The sequence below is a fragment of the Octodon degus genome, unplaced genomic scaffold (genome assembly GCF_000260255.1).
Source record: "Octodon degus isolate 3935 unplaced genomic scaffold, OctDeg1.0 scaffold00213, whole genome shotgun sequence".
NCBI lineage: Eukaryota > Metazoa > Chordata > Mammalia > Rodentia > Octodontidae > Octodon > Octodon degus.
In genome coordinates this window covers 680,079-706,477 of record NW_004524789.1, presented here as the reverse complement: position 1 = coordinate 706,477, position 26,399 = coordinate 680,079, and the positions used below count along the sequence as shown (strand labels likewise).

Sequence of the window (26,399 nt, the reverse complement as noted above, 5' to 3'; positions counted from 1 at the left end):
TAGAGTAACTCGGTGAGAGGGCCCTGGGATCCGGACAGTAACAACTCAGTGTGAAGGCCTTTGGTTCTTTGGTCAGTACTGAAAAACAGAAGAAAATAGGTTTTATTGTATACATACTTTGTACGCATACATGGAAAAACATAACAGTGCTTCTCATAGAATATTTGGACAGCACAGAAGGTGCACGAAAATTCTTATTCTTGCATAGAATCAAATATTGTAGCATTGTTAACATGGAGTCTGTGACTTTTTAATACTTTAATGACTATATTATCAAAATAATTACTGTACATAGTATAGTGACATTTTTCATTTAGCAATGAATCGTGAACATTTTCCATCATAATATATGTTCTTCCACTGCCTAGCTTTTGGGAGAAATTTGATAGTCATCATCTCATTGTGCTATAATTTAATTTATCTCTTCTTTCACAGTTTATTGCTATATTTTTATAAATGATTTTCATGATTTGTGTTATTGTTGGTATTGAAAAGGCTATGAATTAATACTTGGGTATTAATATCTATGAGAAGGATACCTTTGAGTGATTTTCACTCAAATTATTGTAGGGGTGTATGGTCTTGGGGATTGGACTCACAGTATTTGTACTAAGCTACATCCCTAGTCCTTTTTAATTTTCTTTTATTCTGAGACAAGGTCTCTCTGAGTACGCTGCCAAGACTGGGCTTGAAGTTGCAGTCTTCCTGCCTTAACCTTCCGGAGCTCAGAGACCATGGGCATGTGCCCCACACTCAGCTAAGTTATTATAGAATTGTAAAACGTTAACAGAAAAGACCTAGCAGTGTCCCGGAGTAGCCTGTGATGGGCCAGTCTCTTCTGTAACTTCCCCTCACAGGTAAGCCACGGTACTGCAAGAGTAGACACTGCTTGCCTGCGAAGACCCTGTCCTCCGACAGCTCTTCTTTGTATGTCCTGGCTTAGATGCTCTTGTTTTGTGCATGAGGAACTAGATTCAATGTAAATAGATGTTGAAAAGTTGCTTCTGAGATCTGTAGAAGGACTGTACTGCAGTCAGCGTGATGGAGAGTCTGGGAAGGAGGCTCGGGGCGGGCGCACGCAGGCCCGCACAGAGCGCTGGCTAGCTCATGGCCGCAGGCTGCTAGCGCACCTGGCAGAGCGTGGTCTGTGACTTGTGAGCTGCGGCTACTCTAACTGATTTCTGAATGCTTGTGGATAGGGATCTGCCCTCTCCCATTTATTTTTCTCTTGACAAGTAGGATGTGAAATGTTGTTCCATGCCTTTCTAATTTAAATGCTGCACATGTTGAGAAGTGATCCTGCCAACCATTTTAAGCTTGGCCAGAAACATAGCGCATTGTTGTTATTAGCCTTCGTCATTTGCTTAGAGCCAACATTCTGTTTGGAACTATGAAGGAGTATAAATCTCCTTTATGGGCATAGCCGATTCCGGCCAAAAGATAGATACGACGAGAAGGCAGAGCTAAGTATCCCTGGTGGGCTGCCTTGGTTGGTCTCATGAGGCCAACTAGGCTGGGCTTTCTAATTTTGAGAGTGCACTTGAGAAAAAAGATCTCAATTTAATTAATACACATGTACTATGTATACCACATGTTACCTTGTACGAAGTACTGTTGTGTAGCGAGGATAGTAGGAAAGATTAAGGTGCAGATGACAGGTTCATGCTCTTGAGTTAGCTGAGCAAGGTATAGGTAAGTACATTATAAGGCAGGGTGGGAAAAGCTTATGTACACAAAGATCAGAGAGCTCAGAGGAGAGGCCCAGAATCGCCTCACAGTCTGCATTTGGGGCTGAGGACGACAACTTGGAAGCCAGGGGCATCGCATTCAGCCTGCAGGATGACCAAGCCGTGTGTTTCAGCTACCACGTGTGCTGCTGGCTCTCAGCAAGGTATTGATGCCCTGGCTATAGATAAAAGCAGTGCTTTCATTGATTGTAGTTTTTGCCATACTGTGTACTTTCAGTTGGTAGATACTGTACTAATGACTCCTGTCATAGAATCTGTGAGATTTTTTTCATGTTATAAATTGGTCCAAGCCAGGGATATAGCTCAATGGCACAAGCACCTGACCTGGCCAGCACAAGGTAGTAAGTTCAATTCCTGGTTGAATAATAATAATGGAGCAGTTACTTGAAGTTCAAAAACCACTGTCCATGGCAGTACAGTCCAAAAGAGCGCTCTGTCCTGATAGAGATGGCCTGCACTTTATCCGGTACCAGCAGCCACACAGCACTCAAGGGCTTGAAGTCTGGAGGGCAAGTGGGATGCGAGAACTAACATTTTTGTTCTATTTGATTTTAATTTAAATTTAAGTACCTCTGTGGTGAAGCCCACCATACAGAATAGGGACAGTGCATGACCATAGCACCGTTGTATCACGGTTTTCCAGCACCCTCCACCAAGCTGTCTGCCTTGCCTGCTCCTAGGCCCCCTTCTTCTGTTGCCCCTATTCCTCCAGGCCTTTAGGCCAAGAGAAGATGCTTACTGAATGTACTAGTCAGCTTCCCCATTGCCCAGCGCAGTACCTGACGCTCACACCTTCAAGGAGAAGGGTTTCATTTCACTCATGGTTTGGGGAGAATTCAGAGGTAGCTGACTGAAGGCAGGAATGTCAGGGCAGAAAGCATGTGGCAGAGCAAAGCTGCTTGGTCTTGGTGGAGAAGGGGCAGAAGAGAGAACAGTGCCAGAAAGGGCTGGTGGGGGACTGCTGGCATACCCCAGGCCATGTCGCCATGACCACTGGACCCCCCAAGGAGCGTGCTCTAGCCTGCCAGTGGTTTCTTAATACAGCTCAGTCAACATATCAGGACGCATGGCCCAGGCAGACAATTTTGAAAGCCTTCCATATTCACAGAAATAAAAAGAATAGCAGTTTATAAGCCTTTCTCAATATCATCCGATTCTTAGGCCTTAACGAGATTTCAGTGCGCCTGGGAAGCATGAGGTAGTTGTTCGCATTTTTGGCGTGTTTCCGGATGTGTACAGCATGATCCTTATTATGTGATAGGGTGGCTATGATCAGTGATTAGAAACTCAGATTATCTTGTTCTGGGACTCGAAAATTTTTACTCCTTGTTTTACAGATGATTATTTGGGAAAATCAAATGGTCTGTCTTCTCTTACTCTGAAATAATACAGTTAATAAGATTTTATAAGATATATAATATATCTTTCTCATGACTGAGGATGCTAAGACCCTCACTGGCAGTACCAGCAGACATTATAAAGGCTTCTCCAGGGTAAAACATGATTAGGCACATATCTCTGAATGCAAAATCTACCTTTGCATTTATAATGTGGTTGATATTCATTATCAATATTCTGCTGGTTAGGTGCTAGGTAATCATTTGTCATTACACTTCCCAAAAGATATCTTTTAATGTTCTTTAACCTTTTATTTATTTATTTGGTACAGGGTCTCATTACGCAGCCCGGGCTTAGAGCGCATGCACCACAGGGAAGCATGAGTAGTTGTTTGCATTTTTGGCACACCTGCACTTGGTGGCGGCATGGTTTGGGGCCAGCACAGCATGTGGAACCAGGGGTCGAACCTGGGTCCTTACGCTTGCCAGGCAGGCACTTCAACCACCAAGCTATCTCCCTGGCCCTCCCAAAAGATTTTTATCCTGCATATTTTAATACAAGAGGTAGGAGGAAAGGAATAGCTTGTAGGATCAAACAAGCCAAGTAACCAACAAATTCTTTTGGACCTCAAACTTAAAGGGTCATCATCAAAATAATCAGTGCCTGTTGTCTATTGTCTTGGTCACTTCTTTTTCACTGAGCTGCAATACCTGATACTTGCAGTTTAAAGGCCAGGCGTACTTCAGCTCGTGTTTCAGCCCATGGTCTGCTAGCCCCCATCAGGCCTCATGGGGTAACAGAGACCATGAGGGAGGACTGGGGGAGGCCACATGCCCTTCTAGCTTGCGACCCCCTTGACCACCTCCTCCAGCCAGGCTCCATCTCTGAGCAGCCCACTTAGCGGAAGTGCCACAGCGGACTACCCCACTGGTGAGTAGCCCACCTCCCTGGGCAGTCCCCTCCCCAGAGCCCCGTCTGTGAGCTCACGGGGTTGCGGTGAGATGAGGGGGACATCCAGATGTAAGCGTCAACAGCCTTCTATTAAGAGCTTCCTATCCAAGAGGGCTTTCTGTCCCAGCTTCTCCCAGTGGTCTCACTCTTGCTGCTTTTTGGGTGTGTCTCTCCTGCTTTCCTCTGTCTCCTGTTTCGACACCAGAGGCTTGGCTGTTTCTTGTGATATCAGACCCAGATTTGGAGAAGTTGCCACTACTGAGCCAAGAAGCTCCTGCTGGGCTGCTTACCCTGCCCCCAAACGTGCTCCCGAGAGAGGGGGCTTAAGGCAGCTGGGTGATGCCCGTGGGGTGTGCCTCCTCAGCTGGAGGAGGAGACATGGTTGTGTAATATTCCCTACCTGTGTATCACCCTCCTCCATGAATTTCCACTGTCCAAACAATCCATGGTTGTTTCTGGCAGTAAAATGTTTAAATGTCTTTTAGCACTTCCTCTTGTTGACTTTTTGTTACATGTGAACAGCACATCCTTCTTAGTCTGCCCGGCTTGTCATGAGGGAGTCACTTGGGCCTGGTGCTGGTTGCCCATGGTGGGGTTGTTGTGGAGATGTGTGTGTGCACTGTGTATTGGAGTTGGATCAGAGACAGGGAGTAGTGAGGAATCACACACCGGGCAGCCGCTGTCTGCAGTGAGTGGTCAATATTTGCAAATATAAAAACGCCTTTCTAAATTTGCTTCCACTTCAATAGTAAATGTAAAATAATAAAATGAAGACTTAATCTCCCTCAGGCCCCAAGAAGACTACGCATGCATACCTGCTCTTGCCCCATACTCTTCTCTCCTTTGTAGAATCAAGAGGTATAAACTGACAAGACTTTGGAAAGGGTCTGAAGGAACATTGCAGTGTAGGCTCTGCATTGTCCCCTCCTTGAGTGTCTTGTGCTCGGGCTGTCACCCTTCCTCCCACTTGCGTTGGAGCCACTCTGTGTGGCTCTTGGCAGAGGCTGAGGTCCTGTTCCTCAATCTCTAGAGAAGAAAAGGGTGGGCAGTGCTGACCCATCTGAAATCCTTGTGCATTTGGCTCGGTCGTGTAACTTCTAGACCTTCAGGTTCCACTTTACATATTTTCATTTTGGTTATAAAATTAGGTTGAATTATTGTGTCTTCTATATTTTTCTCTATTCTGTTGGAGTCCATATTAATTTCTTTGATTAGGGTTTCTTGGCCTGCGGGCCTCTCAGCCTCACTGTGGGAAGCTTGCACAAGGCTAAGCATCTGTCAGCAAACTTGGAATTGCTGAACATTTTAGTAATAGCCTTCAAATATAGTAATGAGGTTTTAGATTTTATGAAATGCTTATAAATGATGGCTTTAGGGAAATCAACTTATTTCAATATCAAATTCCAAATTCCTATGTATTAACACATCTGTCTCCTGCCATTTTTATTTCAGTACCTACTAGAAATGAAAAGCTTAATCCTACCCCCAGAACATATCCTGAAGAGAGGAGACAGCGAAGCAATAGCATATGCCTTCTTTCATCTCGCACACTGGAAGAGGGTGGAAGGGGCTTTGAATCTTTTGCATTGTACGTGGGAAGGCAGTAAGTAATTTTCTTTCTTTGACATATTTCCTAAGACCATAAAAAAGCATTACAAACTATTTTTTGCCCTGAGTATTTTTGGTGAATTAATGAGAATCTGCTGTCCATTCTTGTTTCCTGTGAGGCCCATTACTAAGAGAGTTAATTCCTTAGACATTGCGGCCCCCAACAGCAGTTGGCATTACTGTGGGATGCCCCTCCAGTGCCCAGAAAGGCAGGCTTACTCAGTGGGATTAGGCCTTGTGCTAGACTGATTGCTGCTGCTTGATGTCCTTTCTGGGAGTGCCAGCCAAGAGGCATAGTTCTCATGCCCTGGAGCTACACCGGCCGTCTAAAAGGCATGTGGCCACTGTGGCCTGGCGTTCAGTGAGCAGCAAAGCTGCCTGGCAGGTGGGTGTCGGGCAGCGGCTGCACGTGTGCCCTGCAGATGCCGTCATTCTCCTGGAGGGGACGCGGCTCTCAAGGGGCTGAGAGCTGTGCTGTCTCATGGGGAAGAGCAACCCGGCATATGGTGGTCACTGGGGATTTACCAGAAGGGAGAACTAGTGGGGTGGAGCAGTCATGGGCAACCTCGGCATCAGCTAAGGCTTGTGCCAACCCATGAGAAACTGGGAGAGCGAGCAAGCAGGGGCGCTGTGTGAAGACGGGTAAGTGGTGGGCTCCCTCGAAAATGTAAACTAAGAAAAAGCCAAGATTATGGATCATGGGACCACGTGTGCAATGAAACTCTGCTAACATGAATGTAAGCCAGACAAATGCAACATGTAGGATTTTTTTCTCTCGTGGAAAAACAAAATTAAAAATGCTGGAATCTTCTGATTATTTTTTCCTAGTTCATCCCTGCTCTGTTCAGTCTCACAAGCAAGTGTCTTTTAATCCTTCCCATTCTGTTTATCTTTTCCACTTCCATTTTCATTTTGTAATCTTCTCCTTCCTTTTCCTGCCCTTCTGTAACCCAGCAAGAAGCCAGCGTGGTGCAGGAAGGGAGGTAACAGAGCACAAAGGGTGGAGCGCAGACAGAGATGGAACCCAGAGGTGATTGATAGGGTTTTTTTAGTTGTTTTGAAATTTTTCTCTACAGAGTTAATAATGGGCTCACTTACACACTTAACTGCTTCTGCCCGGCTCATAAGTGTAAATAACACACCAGCAGCAGCAGCAACTGTACATGGCTGTATCGACACTACCACACTCCACGGAAGGGATGGCCTGTCAGAGCGAGCCGTGATCCCTCTGGCTTCACTGCACGGTTGTATGTAGATATCAGAGGGACGAAAGAAATTTTCACCTAAACATGAAAAAGAATCTAAAAATCCCAGCAGATTGAACATGAAAACCTCATGCAATGTTAATTATTGTGAGTTTATATAAACACATTGGTTTTTCAAAGAACGTATTTGTAGGTTGGTATTTCAGATACAGTGAAAGAACTTATCAGTGGATCCTGTCATTTAGATTCAGCAGGAAAGACTCGGAAAGCGTAGCAGCAAGGGAGGATGGGACACATCAAGGATGGCATGGCCCTGAAAGTCGAGTCGCCTGTGGGGCATAAGGGGAAATTCTGGCCAGAAGTCAGCAGTCAGTCGTGATGGAGGATTCCCTGGGTCCCCTAGGAAGAGAGCGAGGCGGAGAGAAGTGTGAAGTGACACAGGAGCTACAAAGCCCAGCACGCTGGGGGCGTTGAGGAGGAGCCATTACCTCAGATTAGATTACAGAATATTTTATTAGGACAGAAAAAAGGGGTGAACTTTTAGACATGAATCAGTAGGCAAGGAAGTCAAATGCCTACAGAAGAAGAAAACCTGGCCTTGTCCCGCAGACAAACAGTTCCTGAGAAAATCGGGTGGCGGAGCTGCGAGGCTAGAGCCGCCGCGCTGCCGTTGAGCTTTCGCAGAGAGCTCTGCATTCATTAGAAAGCGGTGAGCAAGCCGGGAGCGCCGCGGCGCAAGGCGGCCGTCAGAGTGGCCCGAAGCGTCCTCTCGGCTCTTCCAGGTAGGAAACCGAGCCCCGGAGCTGGCGACGGTCCCGTAGCGGGAGCGCAGCCGAGCTGCCCTGAGGCCACGGCACCCAGGAAGAGCGCGGTCGCCCCAGCGTTTGCGCAGGCCAGGCTGGCCTCACTGCGACAGGAGGCCCCGTTCCGTATGACATCGCACTTTAGTACTGGCTCCTTTCAGTGTGAAAGTATGGAATACGAAATGTTTTTAAAATAAATAGTACAAATGTATAAGCAGAGGAGCCTGTGTTAAGTAGTTATTGCTGAGCTGTGGATGACTTTTTCTTCATATTTGTGCTTGTCATATTTTCTACACTAGCCATTTATTTCCAGAAAGTGTAAAGATGTGCACATACACTTAGAAAAATAAGTTTTCATCGCAAGTGCTTTTGGTCTTTTAACAAAATGAACCTGTCTAGGTCAGCGATGGCGAACTTGGGTAATACATGATGCGGCGGGCTGTTTGTTACCGTTGGAAGCTCTAAATTGTCCGCCATCACTGTTATAGGTCTACCATGAAATTCAGAAGAAATAGTTACCAGGCCAACTCCAGAGAACTGGCTGCAGTCTTCTGACATTACTTGTAGATCAGTGTCTATTCTAAATGAGAAAGAGGTTTGGGATTCCGCATCTTAAATCAGAGGACTTGCAATTCTGACTCAGCTTATGCTGGCATTTGCTTAACCTGCCCGGTTTTTTGAAACCCTGAAGCGCTGATCGTATTGCATGCCATCCACCATCCACTCCAAGTTGGCAGCTTCAGGGTGCCCGCCGCAGCCTCCCTGGACCTCTGCGCTGTCTGCCTGGGCAGCCCCCGCCGGAGCCCAAGAGGCTGCACTTGCCCTAGTACACCACTTGGTGGCGCCTTTTGACGTGGCCAGCCTCAAAATTTGTATTTTCTCCTCTGAAATTCTTTTCTTCATTCTAAAATTTAAGCCATTCCCCAACTCCCACTCAACTTCCCCTTGTTATTAGGAAGAGAACTCAGGGAAGAACTTAATGGTACCTCATTTCACCCATGTTATATATTAAAAATGATTATTAGATTATCTTTTGTAGTTTTTTTTTTAAGTCTTAGTTCTATCAAAAGCATTGATTAGGAAGTAAGAGGTGGGGTGGTTTGTTTGTCTATTTCTGGTTTTATTTTTCTTTTATTGATTTGTTTTTGATTGCAGGATTTGTTTTTTGTTTCGTGGGGTTTGGCGTTTCGGGTTTTTCCCTTGTAATGGATTTATTATTCTTAGAGCCTTAGTCATCCTGTGAAACTGAGTTCTCCACCAGTCAAGCTGGAAAACTCCCATTTTTTTTTTCATAAAACCCCAAAGTCCAGCTGATGCATAGCAGAGATTGTTTGTGTTTGAAACATATGGTAGTTAAAGAAAAAAAAAGAAAGAGAAACGCTGAATCCTCAGCCACAAATACATCAGCATTTCAAAGGTTTCCAAAATGTTTGATTCATCACTGTCCCAGCCCCTGAAATTACACACTATGGTCCTCAAAGTCAAGGTAATTAAGAAAAGGGAGAAGATTTAATTTATAAGATTGTATAATGTTTCTTGGATTGTTCCGCAGCTGCCACCTTATCTGAATTATGCTTATTCTAAACACGGCCGGTTCTGGTTCTCCTCACACATGCACTCCACTGTATGAGTCGCGCATAAACAAAAGGAAAAGTCTTGCTTCAGTTGGGTCTTACTTACAATGAGGAGCGCATGACAGAGCCCTGCTCTACATGGCCCATCTTCTGCTTTACCTGTGTTACATACCGCTTCACTTACGGCTCTGTTTTATAAAGCAGGGTTGTCTACTAAGCACAGCCATGAACGTTTAATTTTCTACTTCTGTGTATCACAAAGACTAGTGCGCCATGGGGTAAATCGCTTAGTCTTTCTTTGTTTCTCCTTTTTTCCATTTGACCAACTAAGACTCTTTGTTTTCTCTTTGGAGATTTTTTTCCTCCAAAGGGTCCACTAAATAATGTATAAGATGTGGAGGTGGTGTCTTGAGAAAATGGCCCATTGTTGAAGCATAGGATAAGATTGTGATTCTAATTTATTCTCTTTGAACCTGATAGCCAGTGCCCCTCACTGTTAAGATGTGGTTCTTAGGGCATTTCCTCTAACCAAATCCTTCCTCCGAAGTTTCCTCTATACCTTTTGACTTACTAAAGAGCTAATCCACCCTGCCTCTCCACAGATCCAGGCTACGTTGCATAATTTATGAGAAAGCATGGATCAGGTAAAGTCCCTGGTCATAACTCACCTCCTCTGTAGCTAGGCCTCAGATACTGTATAGTGACACTTCCCTGCCTACTACCCAATAGAATACCTTCCTCAGTTCATTTTTTCAGTCTTCATAATAGACCCTAATTTCGATGCACCCAAGTTTTGTTTGGTTGATTGGTTTTTATTTTTCTTAAGAAATAGGGTCCCGTAACGGTACCCAGGCCAACCCCAAACTCCAGAGGCCAAGTGGTCCCTCTGCCTCCGCCTCTAGTGGTAGGTAGGTGCACACCACCACACTTGGCTTCACCTAAGTTTTTAAAGGAAAAAATTTCCTGATTGTGTATTAATTTATACATTTCTTTTTCCCCAAACATTTATTGAGTCCCTTCTTGGTAGCAGGCATCGTGTTTGGGACTACCAAGTAAAAGGCCGAAAGCTTTGCGACAAGGGCAGGGCCCAGTCTGCAGCAGCTCTGCACAGGCTGATCATAGTGAGCGCCAGGAAACAGATAAGGCAGCGAGGTCAGGGGGACAGCCGGAGAAGTCAAGACTGAAGCACAGCCCGGCGGAGCCCAGCGTCTTGCACTTGCAGCGGTCTAAGCCACGCCTGTGATGGCAGCTTTCCTTAGTGTGCAGCGTGGTGTCCCGCAAAAGTGTCCTCACGGCTGTGCTCACGTTGCAGTCAACGCTGGATCATAAAATTCGCATTGTGACGACAGTGATCTGTTTTACCATTTGCATTTCTAACTGTTAACAAACAGGCAGCATTTTTAATAGAATGCGACCTGACAGAAATATAACTTGCAAAAATAAAAAAGAAAGAAAGAAATAGAACCTTTCATAGAGAGAGAGAAACCGGACTGTTTAGCAGGCATACACTGTCAGTGGACACCTGGGCCTCTGTTGGTCTTAGCTCTTTCCCCAGTGTTTTGAGGCCCTTGGCATTCTCGTTTTGCCTAGTGGCCTATCCTGTCTTCCCCCACCTATCTCCTCTGATGACTTTATCACAACAGAAACTGTTACATTTACTTTCAAGATTATTGGGCCATGCCCCCCAAGAGTAAGTGGATGCAGGCAGCGCCGTGTATGCTTTGGGTCTCTCCCTACCTATCTGTTCCATGAGAAAGAACTCACATTTTGACCAGGGAGGAACTGCAAGAGCTAGAGTGGGAGTCAAGCTCAGTTCTCACTGTTGCGAATCACTGTCCCCAGTCCTCTGAGATCCTCTTTGAAAAGCTAACATAAACAAAGTATCAAAACTTACCTTCCGCCTGGTCTGTGTGATGGATAGGCGTGAGACCATGGGCTTGTTCATGTGTCCAACCTTGCCATACTCTTGGTTCTGTCAGTTTTCTCACCAGTCCTGGTGGGATGCCTTTAAGGCAGACAGCCCTGATAGCCTTGGAGCCTGGGACATCCTTCTGGGGAGAGATAGAAGGACAGTATCACACGTCAGGCTTGATTTGGAGGGTGTGGTTTTGGCTTCACCAAATCACGATGGGGGAGTGGGTGGCCCGCAACGGAAAATGCAGAAATGTAGTTTGTGTGCCACGTGTTAACTCAGTAGCCTAGATTATACGTTTGCCTTTAATCAAGTACATGTCTGTACTTTCTCTGAAATGTGTTTTGTCTCAAAGATGTGTAGGAACTTGGTCATCATGTATAGAACAGATCTGTTCAGATAACTGCATTTCATTCTCACGTGCTCCACCAAATCAACGTTGCAGGTACAGGGGCGTGGGCTGGGCCCCAAGGCGCTCAGTGGAGAGCAGCCACCAGTCTGTTCTGTGAAAGGGACCAGGAGGCAGGTGGTGGAGCTGGCAGGGCCTGGAGAGGGCCTCTGCCCCCGCTCTCCAGCCCAGTCCCCCTTGTCTCACACTTCGTTGGACCCCACACAGCAGGGTGGGCAGAGGATCGAATTGCAAGCAGAAACCGCGTTTGCTTTTGTTTAGTGGAGCCAGAGGCCTTAAGAGTATTTTACGAACTCAGTGTAAGTGCCAGCTGACGCGAGAGAGATCTTGAGAGCCTCCTGAACGTCGTCGTCACACCCTTAGGGGAGGAGGGCAGTGTGCCGGAGGTATATGTTATTTGTACTTGAATGTCATTAATGTCTCTACCTTCTTCAAAAAACAGGAATCAATTAGAAGAATAAAAAAGTAAATTGGGGCACAAAATTCTTTATGCATGCCAAATAGTGGAGGAAACATTTAGCATTTGACTGAAAAGATATTAACCAACCATTAGGTTTCTGTGGTTGAGCACTCTTAAGATCTTGTATTCCTATATTTCATTTAAATAGTTGTTCTCTCAAGTGTAACTCTGCTTCAGTTTTGAATAAAATTTAGGATTCAAATTTATAACCTCTTTGAAAACTGAAGTTTTATTTATATTCCTTGAACTTGAAGGGATTTTTTAATTATAGAAGCCTGAGTACACATGGAGAATCTGAATTTTTTAAACCCAAATTCCATGTATCTTTTCCACATTTTTGGATGCTTCAAAGCAGCTATCATTTATGGAAAATTCAGCCATCTTACAGTTTAAAGGCAAAACCAGTGCTTCCCAGTGTACACTACAAAATAACTTTGAAAGGTCTTTGTTGGGAGGGTGTTTTTTTTTTTATTTTTCGGGTTTCATTTTGTTTTGCTCTGCTTTTTGTAGTGTTCATTCTCTTGACAGTGTGGTTCTGTCGGGACAGGTGTGCACTCCCGCCAGTGATCTCTTCTAAAGCCTGTGAAGGAGCCCTCTCTTGCTTGTCCTGAGGGGCAGGAGTCACCTTCGCGTGAAATAAGAGACCTGACTGGGCTAGAGTGAGCCTTCCGTTTTAAGAAGAGTTAGAGTCAGGAGTGTTTCTAATGTTTTAATCTCTGTTTAAGAGGCTTGTGTTATGAGAGGAAAATTGATAACATTTTTACCTCAGCAAACTGCCAGCACACTGACTCTGCTCTAATCCCGCGTTTATAGTGATTTATGCTGTCCGTGGTAATGCGCTGGAACCTCAGAGTGATACCACTGTGGAGTAGGTTGACTGCATTCCAAATGCTGGAATCACATACGTACTGCTTTTGCTTTTAAATAATATTCAGACACCAGAATAAACACCATATGTGCACTGTTGCTGGTTACAGCAGGACCTTGTCAGTTCTGGTGAAGGAGGACTTTGTTTCTGATTCCTGTTTGAAATAAGTACATAAAAAATAAATACGTAGGTCAACGGCATTTTACAGAGGCCTTGGTAATTGCACACTGAGGCTGTAGCTCCTGATCCTTCCATTGTAGCACTTAAAAGTACTGCTGTGTACTGCCACTGTCCCTCCTTGATGCTCCTGAAAGTGAGGCTGTTCGCTGACATTCCCGGTGTAGGCATTATTTGGCTTTTGGGCTCTGTGTCTGCAACATGCTGAAGTTAAAGGACATCTGTGGGGAAAAATTGCCTCTGGGAACACTGTACATAGAGAGACTAGCATGCTGATAGCAGTGAATCACACAGTCGGTAATGGGACGGGACGGATGGGTTGGAAAGCCGCAATTCCTGTGACCCTAGTGTCATCTGATGCCACAAAAGCAGAATGTAGGGGACCTGACATCATCAAAGCAGATAACCAGTCTCCCTAGATCCGTTTTTCCCATATGATATTGAAGACTTAAAGGTTTCATAAAGTTTAAATATATCCCTCAAGTCATATGTGTGTAGATTTTTGTTCTTACACATCTTGGTTAGAATTCTAATCCTCTTAGACATATTTCTAAATAGACACGATAGAATGCCTGTCGTACTTGTTTATGTGCAACAAGCTCCAGTAAGTTGCTCCACGTTTTTACTTCTCAGGGAAACATTTCTACCCAGGTTTACGGTTTTAACACTGGATGAACTATATTGCGTTACTGCTTCTAGCGTTCGTAATACTGTACAGATGATGAGATCCTGGCATCGTACTGTGGCTTCCCTGCCCCCCGCACCTCGGTCCCCACCCGTCTTGGGATGTTCGCTCAGAATCTATAGTAGGAAATTCATGTCTGAGTGGTGTATCATGCTGTATCTCAGACATCTGGCACATGACTCAGAGTTTGAGTAAGTCTTGCTTCTTTATAGGCATGTTCCCTATTTGAAAAATGCTCGGAAGTCACTTTTGGAGGTTGGTAAATTATGAAGTACCATTAAAGCTGTAATCTGTTGTCTGTCCTTTTCAGCTTTCCGAATGATCCCGTATCCCCTGGAAAAGGGGCACCTCTTTTACCCGTACCCCATATGTACAGAGACAGCCGACCGGGAACTGCTGCCCTGTAAGTCCATCTCTCCGCAGCCCTTTCTGCAGGTGGGAAGCATGGCAAGACTGCGGGGGGCAAGGGCGGGAGTGACAGAGGACTACGGTGTTCTCTGGCTTGTACTGCTTTAGCCCAGCCCTGGCCTTATTTGATAGCACAGGTATTAACATGAATTATGTGAGTAGGTGAGGCTCCCTGCTCCTCCGCCTCTCTACACTCATCAAAGAGAAGATGCCAAAGGACTGAAATTTAGAAGACAGAGACATTGTGTGTTGGCTGGCCTAAGCAGAGAGCCACAGGGCGGGGCCTGTCCTCGCTGTGCTGGCCCTCGGCTGTGGGGAGGGGACCTGCTGGGGCTCGCCAGCAGTGCACAGGCCTGCGCAGAGCGCAGTTTGAGGAGGGACTGCTGACCTAAGAGGAAGCTGCAGCTGAGGCTTGGTGGCCAAGCAGCCCGGGACGCGGCGTCCCTGCCCGAGGCGGTCCGGGCAGGGCAGTGTGCTGTCTGTGGTGACTCGGCGCTCCTGGCCCAGGGCCTTCCCGTGTGCACCTTGTGGGCTTTTCCGAGCAAGCTGGTACCGTGTGCAGGGCACGCGTGCAGCCTCAGCACTGTGTAGGGGCCCAGAGAGCCTGCCCTCGGGCCACTTAGTGGCAGCAGTCTAACGGCCCCGCCACATGTGGAAAATATTATTGTGGCTTCTTGTTGTGACCATTCAGCCTGAAGAGTTACTGTCAAATCACAGCGTGTGCAAGGATCATTGTCCAGGCGCTTCGTGGGGCCCTGACTTAGAACATATTTTTCTCCCTCAGATAATAAGCTCCAAATTTGGGCTCTTTTCTCTTGCCACACTCCACTTTACCAGCCCCCAGTTAAGGCACGATTTCACAGCCACGGTGTCCAGGAGTGCCGTGCATGGAGGAGCACTGTGTGCGTAACAAGCTCGCGGCTTCACTGAGGCGGTGCTAGGTCGGAGCTCAGTCGCTGTGGTCCAGGTGTGGCAGCAGGACCCGCCTCCTGGCTTCCTGGCCAGACCATATGAGGTTCTTTCTGCAGACCACTGGGAGATCTCAGCAGTGTGTGCCTCAGTGACCAAGGGTGATGGTACAGAAGATCTGGTTCCTCACAGGACGTTAGATTGTTTCAGCAACCTCTGCCTTGGGGCCAAGTTTACTTTTTGACTCCCCCTTCAAGAAGATCCTTGTAAAGTTTTGATTTTCTGTTAAAGCAGTTCCTAAAAAGTACAATGTTTTGAATGTTTTAATTGAGTCCAATTAAGTTTCCATAAGGGTGGATTAGCTATTAGAATAAGATTGCAGTTCTTAAAAGGAACTTTGTAGAGATAATCTTTGTAAGTCTCAAATAGAAAATTATGGCTCACATTTATTTAATTGATTGTTGTAGTTGAAGTCTGATATTTCTCCAAAAATTTTTTTGGGATTGTGTTTGAATACTGAGATGAATAAGGTTGGTTATTTTAAAGGTTTCCTATATTTTTATATTAAAAGTATAACATCACCATGCTGCACACTGATCGCATGTCTACCTGGTGGTGAATGCCTGCAGGCTGGTTTTCCTGGTAGACATGGCAGACCGGCTTCTCCTGCACATGGGCCCTCCCAGGTCCTCTCTACCTCAGCGCGTGGTAGGACCCTGGGCAGCAGGAGTTTAGTGATTACGGAAAGGCCTCCAGCTCTCGTGCTTTCTGAGGAGATGGGTCGCTCAGGTGGCTAGAGGAGCAGAATGCTCACCTGCGGTTTCGCAGCCTCTTCCACTTCGCTCAGGGCAGTTGGTTCTCCCGCCTCTGTGCCAGGAACCCCTGCCACCCTGTCAGCACCCCCGTCACCCCAGAAGTCATGAGCAGTCCTGTGGTGAGCAGAAGGGGCAGCCACTTCTCTTGGATTGTGTACCATAGCTTTTGAGTTTGCTCAGACCAGTGTTTAAGATTATGAAAGACACTCTCAACAAGCACCAGTTTTGCCTTTTTTCCTTCCGGTGATTGCTGCATGTATACTCACCATGAGGGATTTCTTACACTTGTGCCAGGAAGCCCTAGCAACCTTGGCCCTCACCCTTGCAGGCTGATAGGCCAGCGTTGAGGTCCTAGCTGACTGTCCTAACAGGTCACTGACATAGTAGAGTGTGCCAGGAAAAAATACAAGATAAACTAATGTCACCTCATAATAATTGTAAAAATACAGGAAGGTGAAAATGTAGGTGAGATTTCTTTCAATATGCTTGATTTTGAATTTTCCAAGTTTTATTCAATGAGCGTCTATTTTATAAATGTTGTGGTTTCGTATTCACTCTTGAGAAAGGAACCATTCAGTATATTAGGCGTAGATTGTGCTAGTATTCCTGCCCTGAAATGTATGCCCTCTCCAAAGTCACCTTCTCCAGCTGGAGTAGAAGTTGGACATGAGAAACGCAGACTCATAGCCGACAGCAGTGTCGCGTGTGGGCTGCGGTTTGCCAACGGTGCTGCCCACTGCATTCCCAGCAGGGCTCAGCCCAAGCTCCAAGGACTCAGTTGCACCAGATTGAGATTCCCCAGTGACGTGTTTCACTCCAGCCCTAATGGTACCCTTTGGTCTTCACAGCTTTCCATGAAGTCTCAGTTTACCCAAAGAAGGAGCTGCCCTTCTTTATTCTCTTTACTGCTGGATTGTGCTCCTTCACAGCCATGCTGGCCCTCCTGACACATCAGTTCCCAGAACTTATGGGGGTCTTCGCAAAAGCTGTGAGTATTTGCCTAAGAGAGACCTGGGGGGTGGGTGGACAGGGAAAGGAACAAATGAAAAATGGAAGCGTGTCAGGCAGTAACAGTTACAGGTGTAACCGCGGAGATCATTTCTCACTGTTTGCTTCTCATTGTCATGAATAGAACGAAGGAATTAAGGTCCGGTGAGAAAGTGCGGGTTGTCACTGCGTGCCTTGCTGGCTTCGTAAAACAGGTTCTCAGCAAGTTTCAAGAAGTGCATGAGGTTCAGAAGGATGAAATAATTAGGGAACTGTAGATGAGAATTGGGTGGGAGGTTACTCGGTTCTGTGTGTTGAATGACATTATTTCTAATCTCTAGATGTTGTGGATGAGCTTTACATTTCAAAAGATGATTTAAGTGGTACAAACCTTTGGTGGTTTGGGGAGTGCGCTGTGAGAGGCTGTGAAAGCTTGTAGTATTAAGAAGTTGACTGACATGGCATTTGAAAATAAGGCAGTCTATTAAGTAACAGTCTTTAAAGAGTCGTATAGAATGTTAATAAAAAGCCATCTGTAGTGACAGCCAGAAACCATCGTTTCCTTGTTGAAAATTGACCATTCCAGCCTGCTCGTGCAGTAAGGTTGTTTCCTGATTTTGCCACAGATAGGTTTCCACCCAAAAGAAAGAAAAGAGTATCAGTTGTTTTCCTGGAACTCCATTAAGATTTCAAGGAGAGGGGGATCAAGAAAGGGTAATTTCTGACTTCCCTTTCCAGATGACTGACGCTTTCTGCCCGGCAGAGCTCAGAGACTGGGATTGCAGGAGGCTTTTCATGTGCGTTGAGGCTGAGCTGGAAATCCTGCCGGCACCTCCATCTCAGCATTTCCAAAACTGACCTGACCGCCCTTACTCCCCACATCCACCTGCTCCTCCCCTGTATTCCTGAGCTGGCCAGTGGCCCTGCCACCGGTGGCCCGGCACCTGCTTGTCTCTGTCCTGCTCCCTGCCAGCCCTCTGGCCCAGCCCTCGCATTCTGTGGTCCCGACCTCCGAGGCAGTTAGGAGGCATGAATGTGAGTGACCTCTTTCTCTCCTTTCGGTCCTCACAGCTTCACGATCTCTGACCTGCGCTCCTCTACTCGTTGTAAGTGGGCTCCTTTTTATAGGCCTCTTCTCTGCCACTCTTGCTTTAATACTAACAGACAAAAGATCTTTCTAAGTTGCAGACCTAAGTACTTTCCTACTTGAATTTTTCCAGTGGTTTCCCAGCAGCTTCAGAATGAAGTCTCCATCCTCTAGCATGACATGCAGGCCTTCTGTCTCTGTCCCTGGCCTGCCTCTCGTGCTGCCTCTTGCCCCAGCTCTTGCCCAGTCACTGCTTAGCAGCACGGATTCTCGCACGTCTCTGGGCCTTTGCACACGCCCTCGCTCTCCACGGAACGCCCTTTACCATTACCACCCCACTGCGCACTCTACTACTGCCCCTTTTTCTTCCATACTCAGCTTTCTTTAAGTTTCTCTGAAGCTGAGTGAGGTGTCCCTCGGCCATGATTCTATGGTATTTTACGAATGCCAGTATTAACAAGTTTATTCTTCTACATAATTGTTGGAAATTATCCCCCTTTAGAATGTAAGCTCCCTGAGGGCAGGACTGTGTCTCTCTTGTCTCTGTATCCCCAAAGCTTTGCACAGTGCCTTGCACATAGTAGGTTTTTAATAAATGTTTGTTAAATGAATAAACAGTAGTGGTCTCTGCAGGAAGAGTCAACGTAAAACTCAGGTGCTATTTCGTATTTCTTGCCTTCCTTTACGCTGATAAACACAGACTTAAGACAGAAAGGGACCCTGACCGAAACCCTTCCGGGTACCTGGTGGAGGTACCCTAGACTCACCTTCAACACTTGCAGCCTTGGGGACCTCACCTCACCCATCTACCACCAGGCCCGCTTCATCGATGAGCCATTCCTAACTTACGCTGCTGAGGTCTGCTTCCCTTCAGCTTCCTCTTACGATGTCCGTTCTGTCTTCTCCAAGTGTGTGTGTCCCTTTCCTCGTGCAGATTCTTAGGGTCGCTCCTTTGTTTGACGGCCACTTCGCTATCTCACTACCTCCTGTTCCCTCCCGGCGGCTATCCTAGGTTTCCTTAGGTCTTCTCATCTGAGCAGAGTGGTGTAGGCTCCGGAGTCCATGCGCACCCAGCCTGCCACGTTGGTGCTCCTTAATCTGCACACCTACGCTATTCTGTATTTTCTTCTCTATAACAACCCTTTCCATAAAAGTAGCTGTCAAAACTCTGAAAAGATTAAAGTGCAATTTAATAAACTTATATTTATAGAAGTAGACAATTGGTGTTCCTCCTTTTATGTTTCTCCCTTTAGCATTTTAAAAATGTATTTTTAAAAGCATCTCAATGATCCATTATTCATCATTAAATTGAGAAGTAGCATCTGGTGGCAGTTTTGGACCAGCACAGAAATTGTAGCCTGTCAGTGCATAGAATTCACTTTGCCACGGCACTAAAGGTGGTCAGATTCTTGATGCTAGTGCCTAGAAGCTTGTGTTGTTAATGACCGCACTAGACTCTGTGTAAGAGTTGAGGATCGTGCCTTCTTCCAGAGGTGGCCTCACGCAAACTAAACTTTTGAGCAGCCATGAAATGCTGCACATGGACAGTCAGAGCTGTCCAGGGCAAAGCTGCCCCCCAGTCAGTGGGCTCAGCTTGGCTGCACCTTGGAATCATAAAGGCAGTTTAGACTTGCAGATGCCCACACTCTGCGTGCCTGACCAGGAAGCCGCGTGGACGTCTGAACTGTCAGATGCTCCCAGAGTACCCAAGTATGCAGCAGGGGCTGAGAACTACAGAACAGAGTGAAGACTGACTGCCTGAGGCTCTTCTGACCAGCAAGGAGACGGGGAGGGGCAGGCGAGTAGCAGTGTGACTGGGCATCTTCTAGAAAGGCTGCTCGTTGGTCCCTGCAGAATACTGGAGGGCGGAGTTCATTGTGGGTATTAAATAAGAGGTAACGCTCCTCATTAAGTTTCCAAACTTTGCTGTTGAGTTGAGGATCAGGTGATTGAATGAAGTATAACTTTGCCCTTCAGGTCTTCATGTCCTATACTCCACCCAAGTGTATAGTTTGGTCCCTATGATTTTCATTTAGTTTATTAAATTTGCCTTTTAACGTCTGCCCAGAGGACTGTCTTAGCCATCGTGCTCTTCTTTGGCCCAGCAGCTTCAAGAAACAGCTGGCGACTGGGGGAGGGGCTCGGAAGATGGATGGCCTGAAGGAGACAAGTCCCTCGGCTTCTCGCAGCCCCACCTACATCCCCCCAGGTTATCGCTCTGCCCTATAGGCTGCCTGCAGCCATTTGCAGCTTGTGAAAAGTGATTTTCTCAGCCATCTCCTAAGATAATGGCACTAGTATAATGACTTTTAGCAGATGCAGAGAGATGGCAGTGCCACCCGCCAGGCTACACAGCTTGGGAACTCGCCCTGTGTTTACACAGCGGCTCGCAGCCAGCAAGAACGCGCACAGCCCCCAGTGAGCCTCTGGGAAGTAGTGAGAGGAGAGGTTTCAGCTGGCTTTCCCCTGATCTAATCTACCTCAATGGCGTGGGACTGGCTCTTCCTAAGATGTTTGGTTCCCAAGATAAGGTCGCTCACATAACTAAGCTAGCATTGCCAACCCAGCTCCTCATGGAATGTGGGAAGGTCACCGCTCTGACCCCTCTGCTCTCCAGGACCCTGTCACCGCCTCGGGTCTCTCTCCCTCCTGAGACCGAGCTCCCTGACTTCTGACTCATCTTCATTTATAGGCCCCGACCTCTTTGAAGTCTGATATTGATTACCCTGAGCTGTCGATTGTCCGCTTGCAGTAGGGGCACCTGGAACTTATTCAGATAAGCAGAGGCGCTTCTAATGTGAGTGAAGTATGGCGGGAGCCCTGACCTCCTCCTAAGTGACAGTGTTTCAGGAAAAGGAGGCGCGAGTGATTGAAGTGTCATTCTCCCTTTTTTATTAGTTCTGTTGCTTTTTCTCACCACAGGACATGATGGAATTATGGGGCATTTTGGTTAAAAATCTAACCGTGTATCTTTGCCCCCTGGACAGAAGTTTCAGATACTAAGATAGATGGGCTGGTCCAGGTTGCCTGGTTTTGCTCATTCAGACTTAACTTTTCAAGCAATAGATTTCCCCCCAAGTCTAGATGTGAAACTGCTATTTCTCTTTGGGCCTGGGTTGAGGCTTTGGACCAAAAGTATTGATTAATTTTCAAACATGTAAAGAAATAGCACTGTGCTGAGTAAGACATGCTCTCCTAAACTTTTGAAAATATTTCCTGATGAAAACCGCTGACCCTGATCTGGTTGCTAAGTCAAAGTGGCTGCCAAGGTCTCTTCACGTTTCCTGCTTGTTCCCTGTGAGTGTGGACCAGGGAGGAGTATGTGGGAAGCCACGTTGAGGAGGAGGATGGCGTGCTAAGAAGGTGGCAGGACCTCAGTTTGAGTTCTGCCAGAGAATGAATTAGGCTCTCCGTAACAGAGCTCAAGGACGGCTTTCTCAGTTTTATAAAGGATGGAACATTCTAGATGTGAGAGAAGTAAATCGTCACACGCTGGAGCCATGCAGCTTCATTCTGTCATGGAACCTTGTTGAGAAGTCCAGGCATCATCCAGGAAAGAAAAGGCCACTGCCCTGTGCTGTGCAGAGGGGGAAAGGACCCGTGATGACCGTCAAGCATGCCGACGCTGTGCTTCTCTCAGAAGCTGCGCTTCTGTGCTTGCGTATCCAAGTTGGCTCTGTGCCAAAACCAGAGCAAACGAAGGTTTATTTTGAACCAACTTGGTAACATCTCCTTCACGCTGCACCTCAAGCCATCTCCCCTGTGCCCCATTTTGGTGCGCATAGACTTTGAGTGGTTACTTTCACAGTTGCACCAGCTCCTGCTCCTGGTCAGCGGTTCCTGCCCTGCCTCACAACATCAACAATTCAAAATGTGCTCTCAGTTGAGTCTCCAATATGACCGCCAACAGTGTCTCCTTGTTTGTGGAGCCCCAGCTGCCAACCATGTTATCCTCTTACCACTAGGATTTTGCTAAAGCTTTCTGAGGCAGCTTGGGCTGGTTATGTACGAAGCTCCAACTGTACTCGTGATACTGCTAGTCCAGCTCTACCCTGAAGAGGGTAGGCAGCCCGTACTACATTGTGAGCATCACAAGTTTTCTGTGTATTCAACAAAGGATCGTTTCAGGTTAAATCCAACACCCACCTGAGGAAGGAACCATCGCGCTTTTGTCTAAGCACTAATATGGCTGTTTCCCAGCTACAGGTGGAGCTGGGCCAGGACCAGTGTTGCTGTGTTTGTTTGTTTGTTTTGCTACCAAGAATTGAAGTTGGTAGCAGGCAGGTGCTGCACCACTGAGCTAAATCCCTGGCCCAGTTCACGACCTTTTAGCCATACTTGAGCCCTGTTCCAGCTGAACTGGACCATTTGCTATCTCCTGGCCATCCTGTCACTCTCCTTTCTGTTCTGGCTGTTTCCTGGGCCTGGAGGGCCCCTCTGCTCGTATTCCCCTCCTTACCCCTGGAGGCCTGCTGAGTCTTACTTCTGTCCATGTTTGTCTTCTGACACCAGCCATCTACCAGGGTCTGCTTCAGTTGACTCGCTTTCAGAGGCTTTCCTCATCCTTTCAACAGATTGTTCTCTCCCTGTTCTGAGCCCTCCTGGCACTGCTCGGGGCTTCTATTCTGATTGCTGTCCTGGCCTACTTGCTTGTTATTCTTCACTGCCTATATCCTAAAGGCTTTGCCCCTCCACCACTGAGCTTTGAGCTCCTGATGGTAGGCGCTTTTTATCTCCCTGTATGTCTCACCCAGCACTTCAGTATCTGAGCAGGTGTATTCTTTTGATCTATATAGACAGACTGGAAAAAATACCTTGAGTTTTCTTCCCACAGATTTTTACATTTGATGATCCCAGTACAGTGGGTCATAGGCTTTCGCGGTGTTTGCTACTATTCCTTTAAAAGGGGAGAGGGTCCTGAGGTCAGTGAGCTTGGGACACTGGCCCCCGTACACCTGGAGCACCCACACCCTGTAGACCATCTGACCAGGAGAGGATCCTGTTTTACTTCATGGCATGCACTGTCTACTAAACTCCTTCGCTCTCAGGATCACGTTTCCTGTGCATATGAACTCGTGCCCTGCTGTACACTTTTACTGGAAAATCTTCATGGTATAGATGGTGCCAGCCTGGACAGGAGATTAGGTCGAAGGCTCCACAGTAAAAATCTGAGGTGCTGAATCCACTGGCAGCCCAGCGTTAGTAGACAGAGGGCAAGGAAACCATCCACGCACCCCCTCCGGCCTGGCCGAGGCAGTACATCTCTTCTTCCAGATGCTGCCTGGTTTGGAGAAAGAAGCTAATTCTTCTCCATAACATAGTCAGAATGGATTTAAGATTATACTTTGACAACAGGCCTCAAAGATTCAGAGGCATTCTGCTTCAACAAGGAAAGTCCTTGGAGGGGTAGCCTGCTTGCTGCCCTCCCTAGGCTCCTGTGATGCTGCTGGCTACCAGCCTGCTTCAGAAATGAGCCCCGAAAGCGCAGGTGTTTAGGAGCAGCAAGATCCCAGAGCAACCCACATACCATGAACTTGAGTCTTTAAGAGTGAGTTCTCTGGACTCTTTTAGAATATTTTGCTGAGTTTACACACCGATAATATTCAAATAACGGAACTTAACAAAAAAAAGGGGATACAGATGAATGTCCATTTTGTATCTGTGTATTCAAAATGGTTAGGATAGATATATAGTTACATTCTCTTCATGAATAGAGGGATTTGTTTTAATGGTGTTTGTAAATAGGATATCATGTCCGCATCTTGTACAGCAATTAACCACTAGGAAGAATGTATGCAATGTGTTAATTATTGAAACTGTCCAACCAATTTGATTTGAAACTGTCTCATTGCTATTTGTTTATCAGTAAAATTATGGGGAAAAAAAAGAGTGCGTTCTCCTCCCAGCTAGATGAACAGGTGGTCTAAGCCGTTGGCATTTTCTAATTCTTCTACTCACTTGCTGTCCATCTGTCACTCCTGTTTGATGGCACTTCTCATCTGCCGGGACAGCCACAAACCCGGCAGACTAGGAGCAGCCCTGGAACTGCGTGGATGCTGCCCCCCTGGCGGCCCTTGCCGGAGCAGGCTGCGTGCAGGGTAGGCCTCGTGCAGCCAGGAGGCTGCAGGCCGGGGTGGGAGCGGCTCACTGCAGTCCCGACCATGGCCTCTGCTGACTCTGTCTCTGGTTTCTTTGCAGTTCCTCAGCACTTTGTTTGCCCCCTTAAACTTCGTCATGGAGAAAGTGGAAAGCATCCTCCCGTCCAGCCTGTGGCACCAGCTGACTCGGATCTGAGGGGAGCTCAGCACCCCTCACTCTGCTCCCCCAGCTGGGTGCCACTGCCTCTTCTGTGCCAACTCCTCGTGGACCGCAAGAAAGCATGACTGAAAAAGGGAAGGCATTCCGAGATTTTAAAATGTTCATGGACTCTCTGTTCCATATTAAAAGCTGTTTTTGTTGTACAAAATTCATTGATGTTCAGTTCTATTTTATTTTGCCTCCAGAAAAGAAGAAAAATTAAAAAATAAACTTTTGTGTATTGCAGCAGCTGCTTGTGTCTTCATGTATCTTCCTCCCAACCCTAAAAATGTGCCAGAGGAATCTACGGTTTGCAGGCACTCCCCGGGACGTCTGCTGCGCACTGCACTGTGGTTTTCTTCGCTGATGGAAGGCCTCCCCGCAGGCCCTTAGAAGCCTCACAGTCGGTGGCTTGGAAAACAGACGCTCAGAAGTCCCAGTCCCAACCCTGAGAGCCCAGATGGGCGCGTGCGCATGCGCGTGGGCACACACACGCACATACACACACACACAGGCCCGCACACGCGCAGACACGCGCACGCGAGCTTCCCAGGAGAGTGTCGGGAAGCAGAGCGCGGAATGCGGGAGTGCCTCGCTGCCCAGCCGGCCCTGCTCGGGCGCAGCAGCGGCGGGCGGTACCGGGAAGCTTTTTTTCCTATTTGAAAATGTGAGAAGAGAACAGAGGAAAAGCTACAGACCCATCAGTTACTATAGAAGCCACCTTGCCATTTTAAAAGTGTCTTCCCACCAGGAGACGTTTTCTTTTGACCGCGTACTCCTGATGCCTTCCCGTGAGCATTCTTTGAGTGATCTGAACCAGAACATCATTTGTCCTCACCACCTTTAAACGCCTTCCACATGGCCCGTACCTAGCAGAGCATCTGGCTTTACTTAAGCAAAAGAAGAAAAATAAACAAACTGGAATCTTCTATCTGAAGTGAAAAGTACTCCTATGCTTTAAAACGGGACTGTCTTTTACGCAGTCCGTTTTGCTTTTTCTCTGGAATCGTGGGTCGCCCTCACCCGGCTACAGCAGGTGATAGCGGGGCTTCCCCGCCCTCCGCTTCGCAGCCAGCCTCGAGACCTGCTGCGAGAGCAGCCAGGAGGGCAGGTGGCGTCGGGCGGGCCGGCCGGTGCAGAGCCCTCGCAGGAAGCACAGCGGGCGTCTGCTCTCAGGGAGCTCTGTCGGAGGTGACCCTGCCTGCGCACAGCGCGCCGCTCGGTGCAGCGTCCACGCTCCGTGCTGACCTCCCCCCGTTCTCACTGCACACAGCTTTGACGTAGAGCAGATGCTCAAATGGTTTGGGAAAGCAAGCAGTACAGTGCATCAAGGTACAAATAAAGCTTTAGCGATGTTAGAAGAGAGACACTGCAGCTTGGAAGGATCAGGCAAAGCTTAGAATTATAGAGCTGAAAGAAAAAGGCATTATTTAATACATTCTTTGCTTTACTAGCAAGCCATAGATTTTGACCCGCTGGAGCTAGGACTCCAGATTATGCTAAGTCCTGAATGAAGGGTTTAAGAGGTACAGACACTAGGTACATGGGAATGACCCACGGCAAGCAATTAGACATTCCAAGTTGCAGGAAATAAATGTAAGATTTAATTGTGTATAGGGAATTGAATGATTGAGGCTTTGCAGCAGCTTCGTAGAGAGCTGAGGCAAAAGCTAGACTTCTGCCTCTGAGGGCTAGTGAGGAAGGAGTAGAGCAGGGAAGAAAAGATGGCAACAGAATGAACAGGGAGGTGTGCGTGCACTGTGGGGGGAGACAGGATTTTGGAAGGAAACGAGTTCATGGGCCAAAAGAAGAGCTCACCAGGGAGGAGGAAGGAAGCACCTCTGACTTTAAGGAAAACAAATGATGTGAACTTCATCATTCAGAGTCACTCGGGGTCTGTGACCCCACTGCTCCCTGTCTTCTATTATCTTCTCAACTCTTCCCCCATCTCCTGAGCTCACCAAGGACTCTGTTCCAGCACTGGCCCTCCAGGGCCTCACCCCAAGCCGATGGCTGTCCTCCAGCTGTGCCCCAAAGGACATGCGCGTAGCACCACTCACATGCATTTTTACGAAAATCCGTGCAGAAGCCCGGCCACAGCAACCAAGCAACACCACACACTTCTAAGGCGCTCACTGCACAAGTTGTTGCACTCGTG

The 26,399-nt window shown here is 47.2% G+C and overlaps 1 protein-coding gene across 10 annotated transcripts in view; it reads left to right on the top strand.

Moving 5' to 3' along the window:
* Nucleotides 1-24,490, top strand: part of St7 (suppression of tumorigenicity 7) — a 257,335-nt gene extending 232,845 nt beyond the window's left edge. For 2 of the 10 annotated variants that reach the window (XM_004644856.2, XM_023705054.1), the window contains 4 exons: nucleotides 5,490-5,640; nucleotides 14,049-14,141; nucleotides 16,719-16,858; nucleotides 24,143-24,490. In XM_004644856.2, coding sequence (XP_004644913.1) covers nucleotides 5,490-5,640; nucleotides 14,049-14,141; nucleotides 16,719-16,858; nucleotides 24,143-24,238 — 480 coding nt within the window. In that variant the 3' untranslated portion in view covers nucleotides 24,239-24,490. Of the gene's footprint in view, nucleotides 1-5,489; nucleotides 5,641-14,048; nucleotides 14,142-16,718; nucleotides 16,859-17,595; nucleotides 18,873-24,142 lie in introns of those variants that run through there. The other 8 variants (XM_023705050.1, XM_023705053.1, XM_004644855.2 and 5 more) reach the window with 6 other exon arrangements.
* The last annotated feature ends 1,909 nt before the right edge of the window (nucleotides 24,491-26,399 follow it).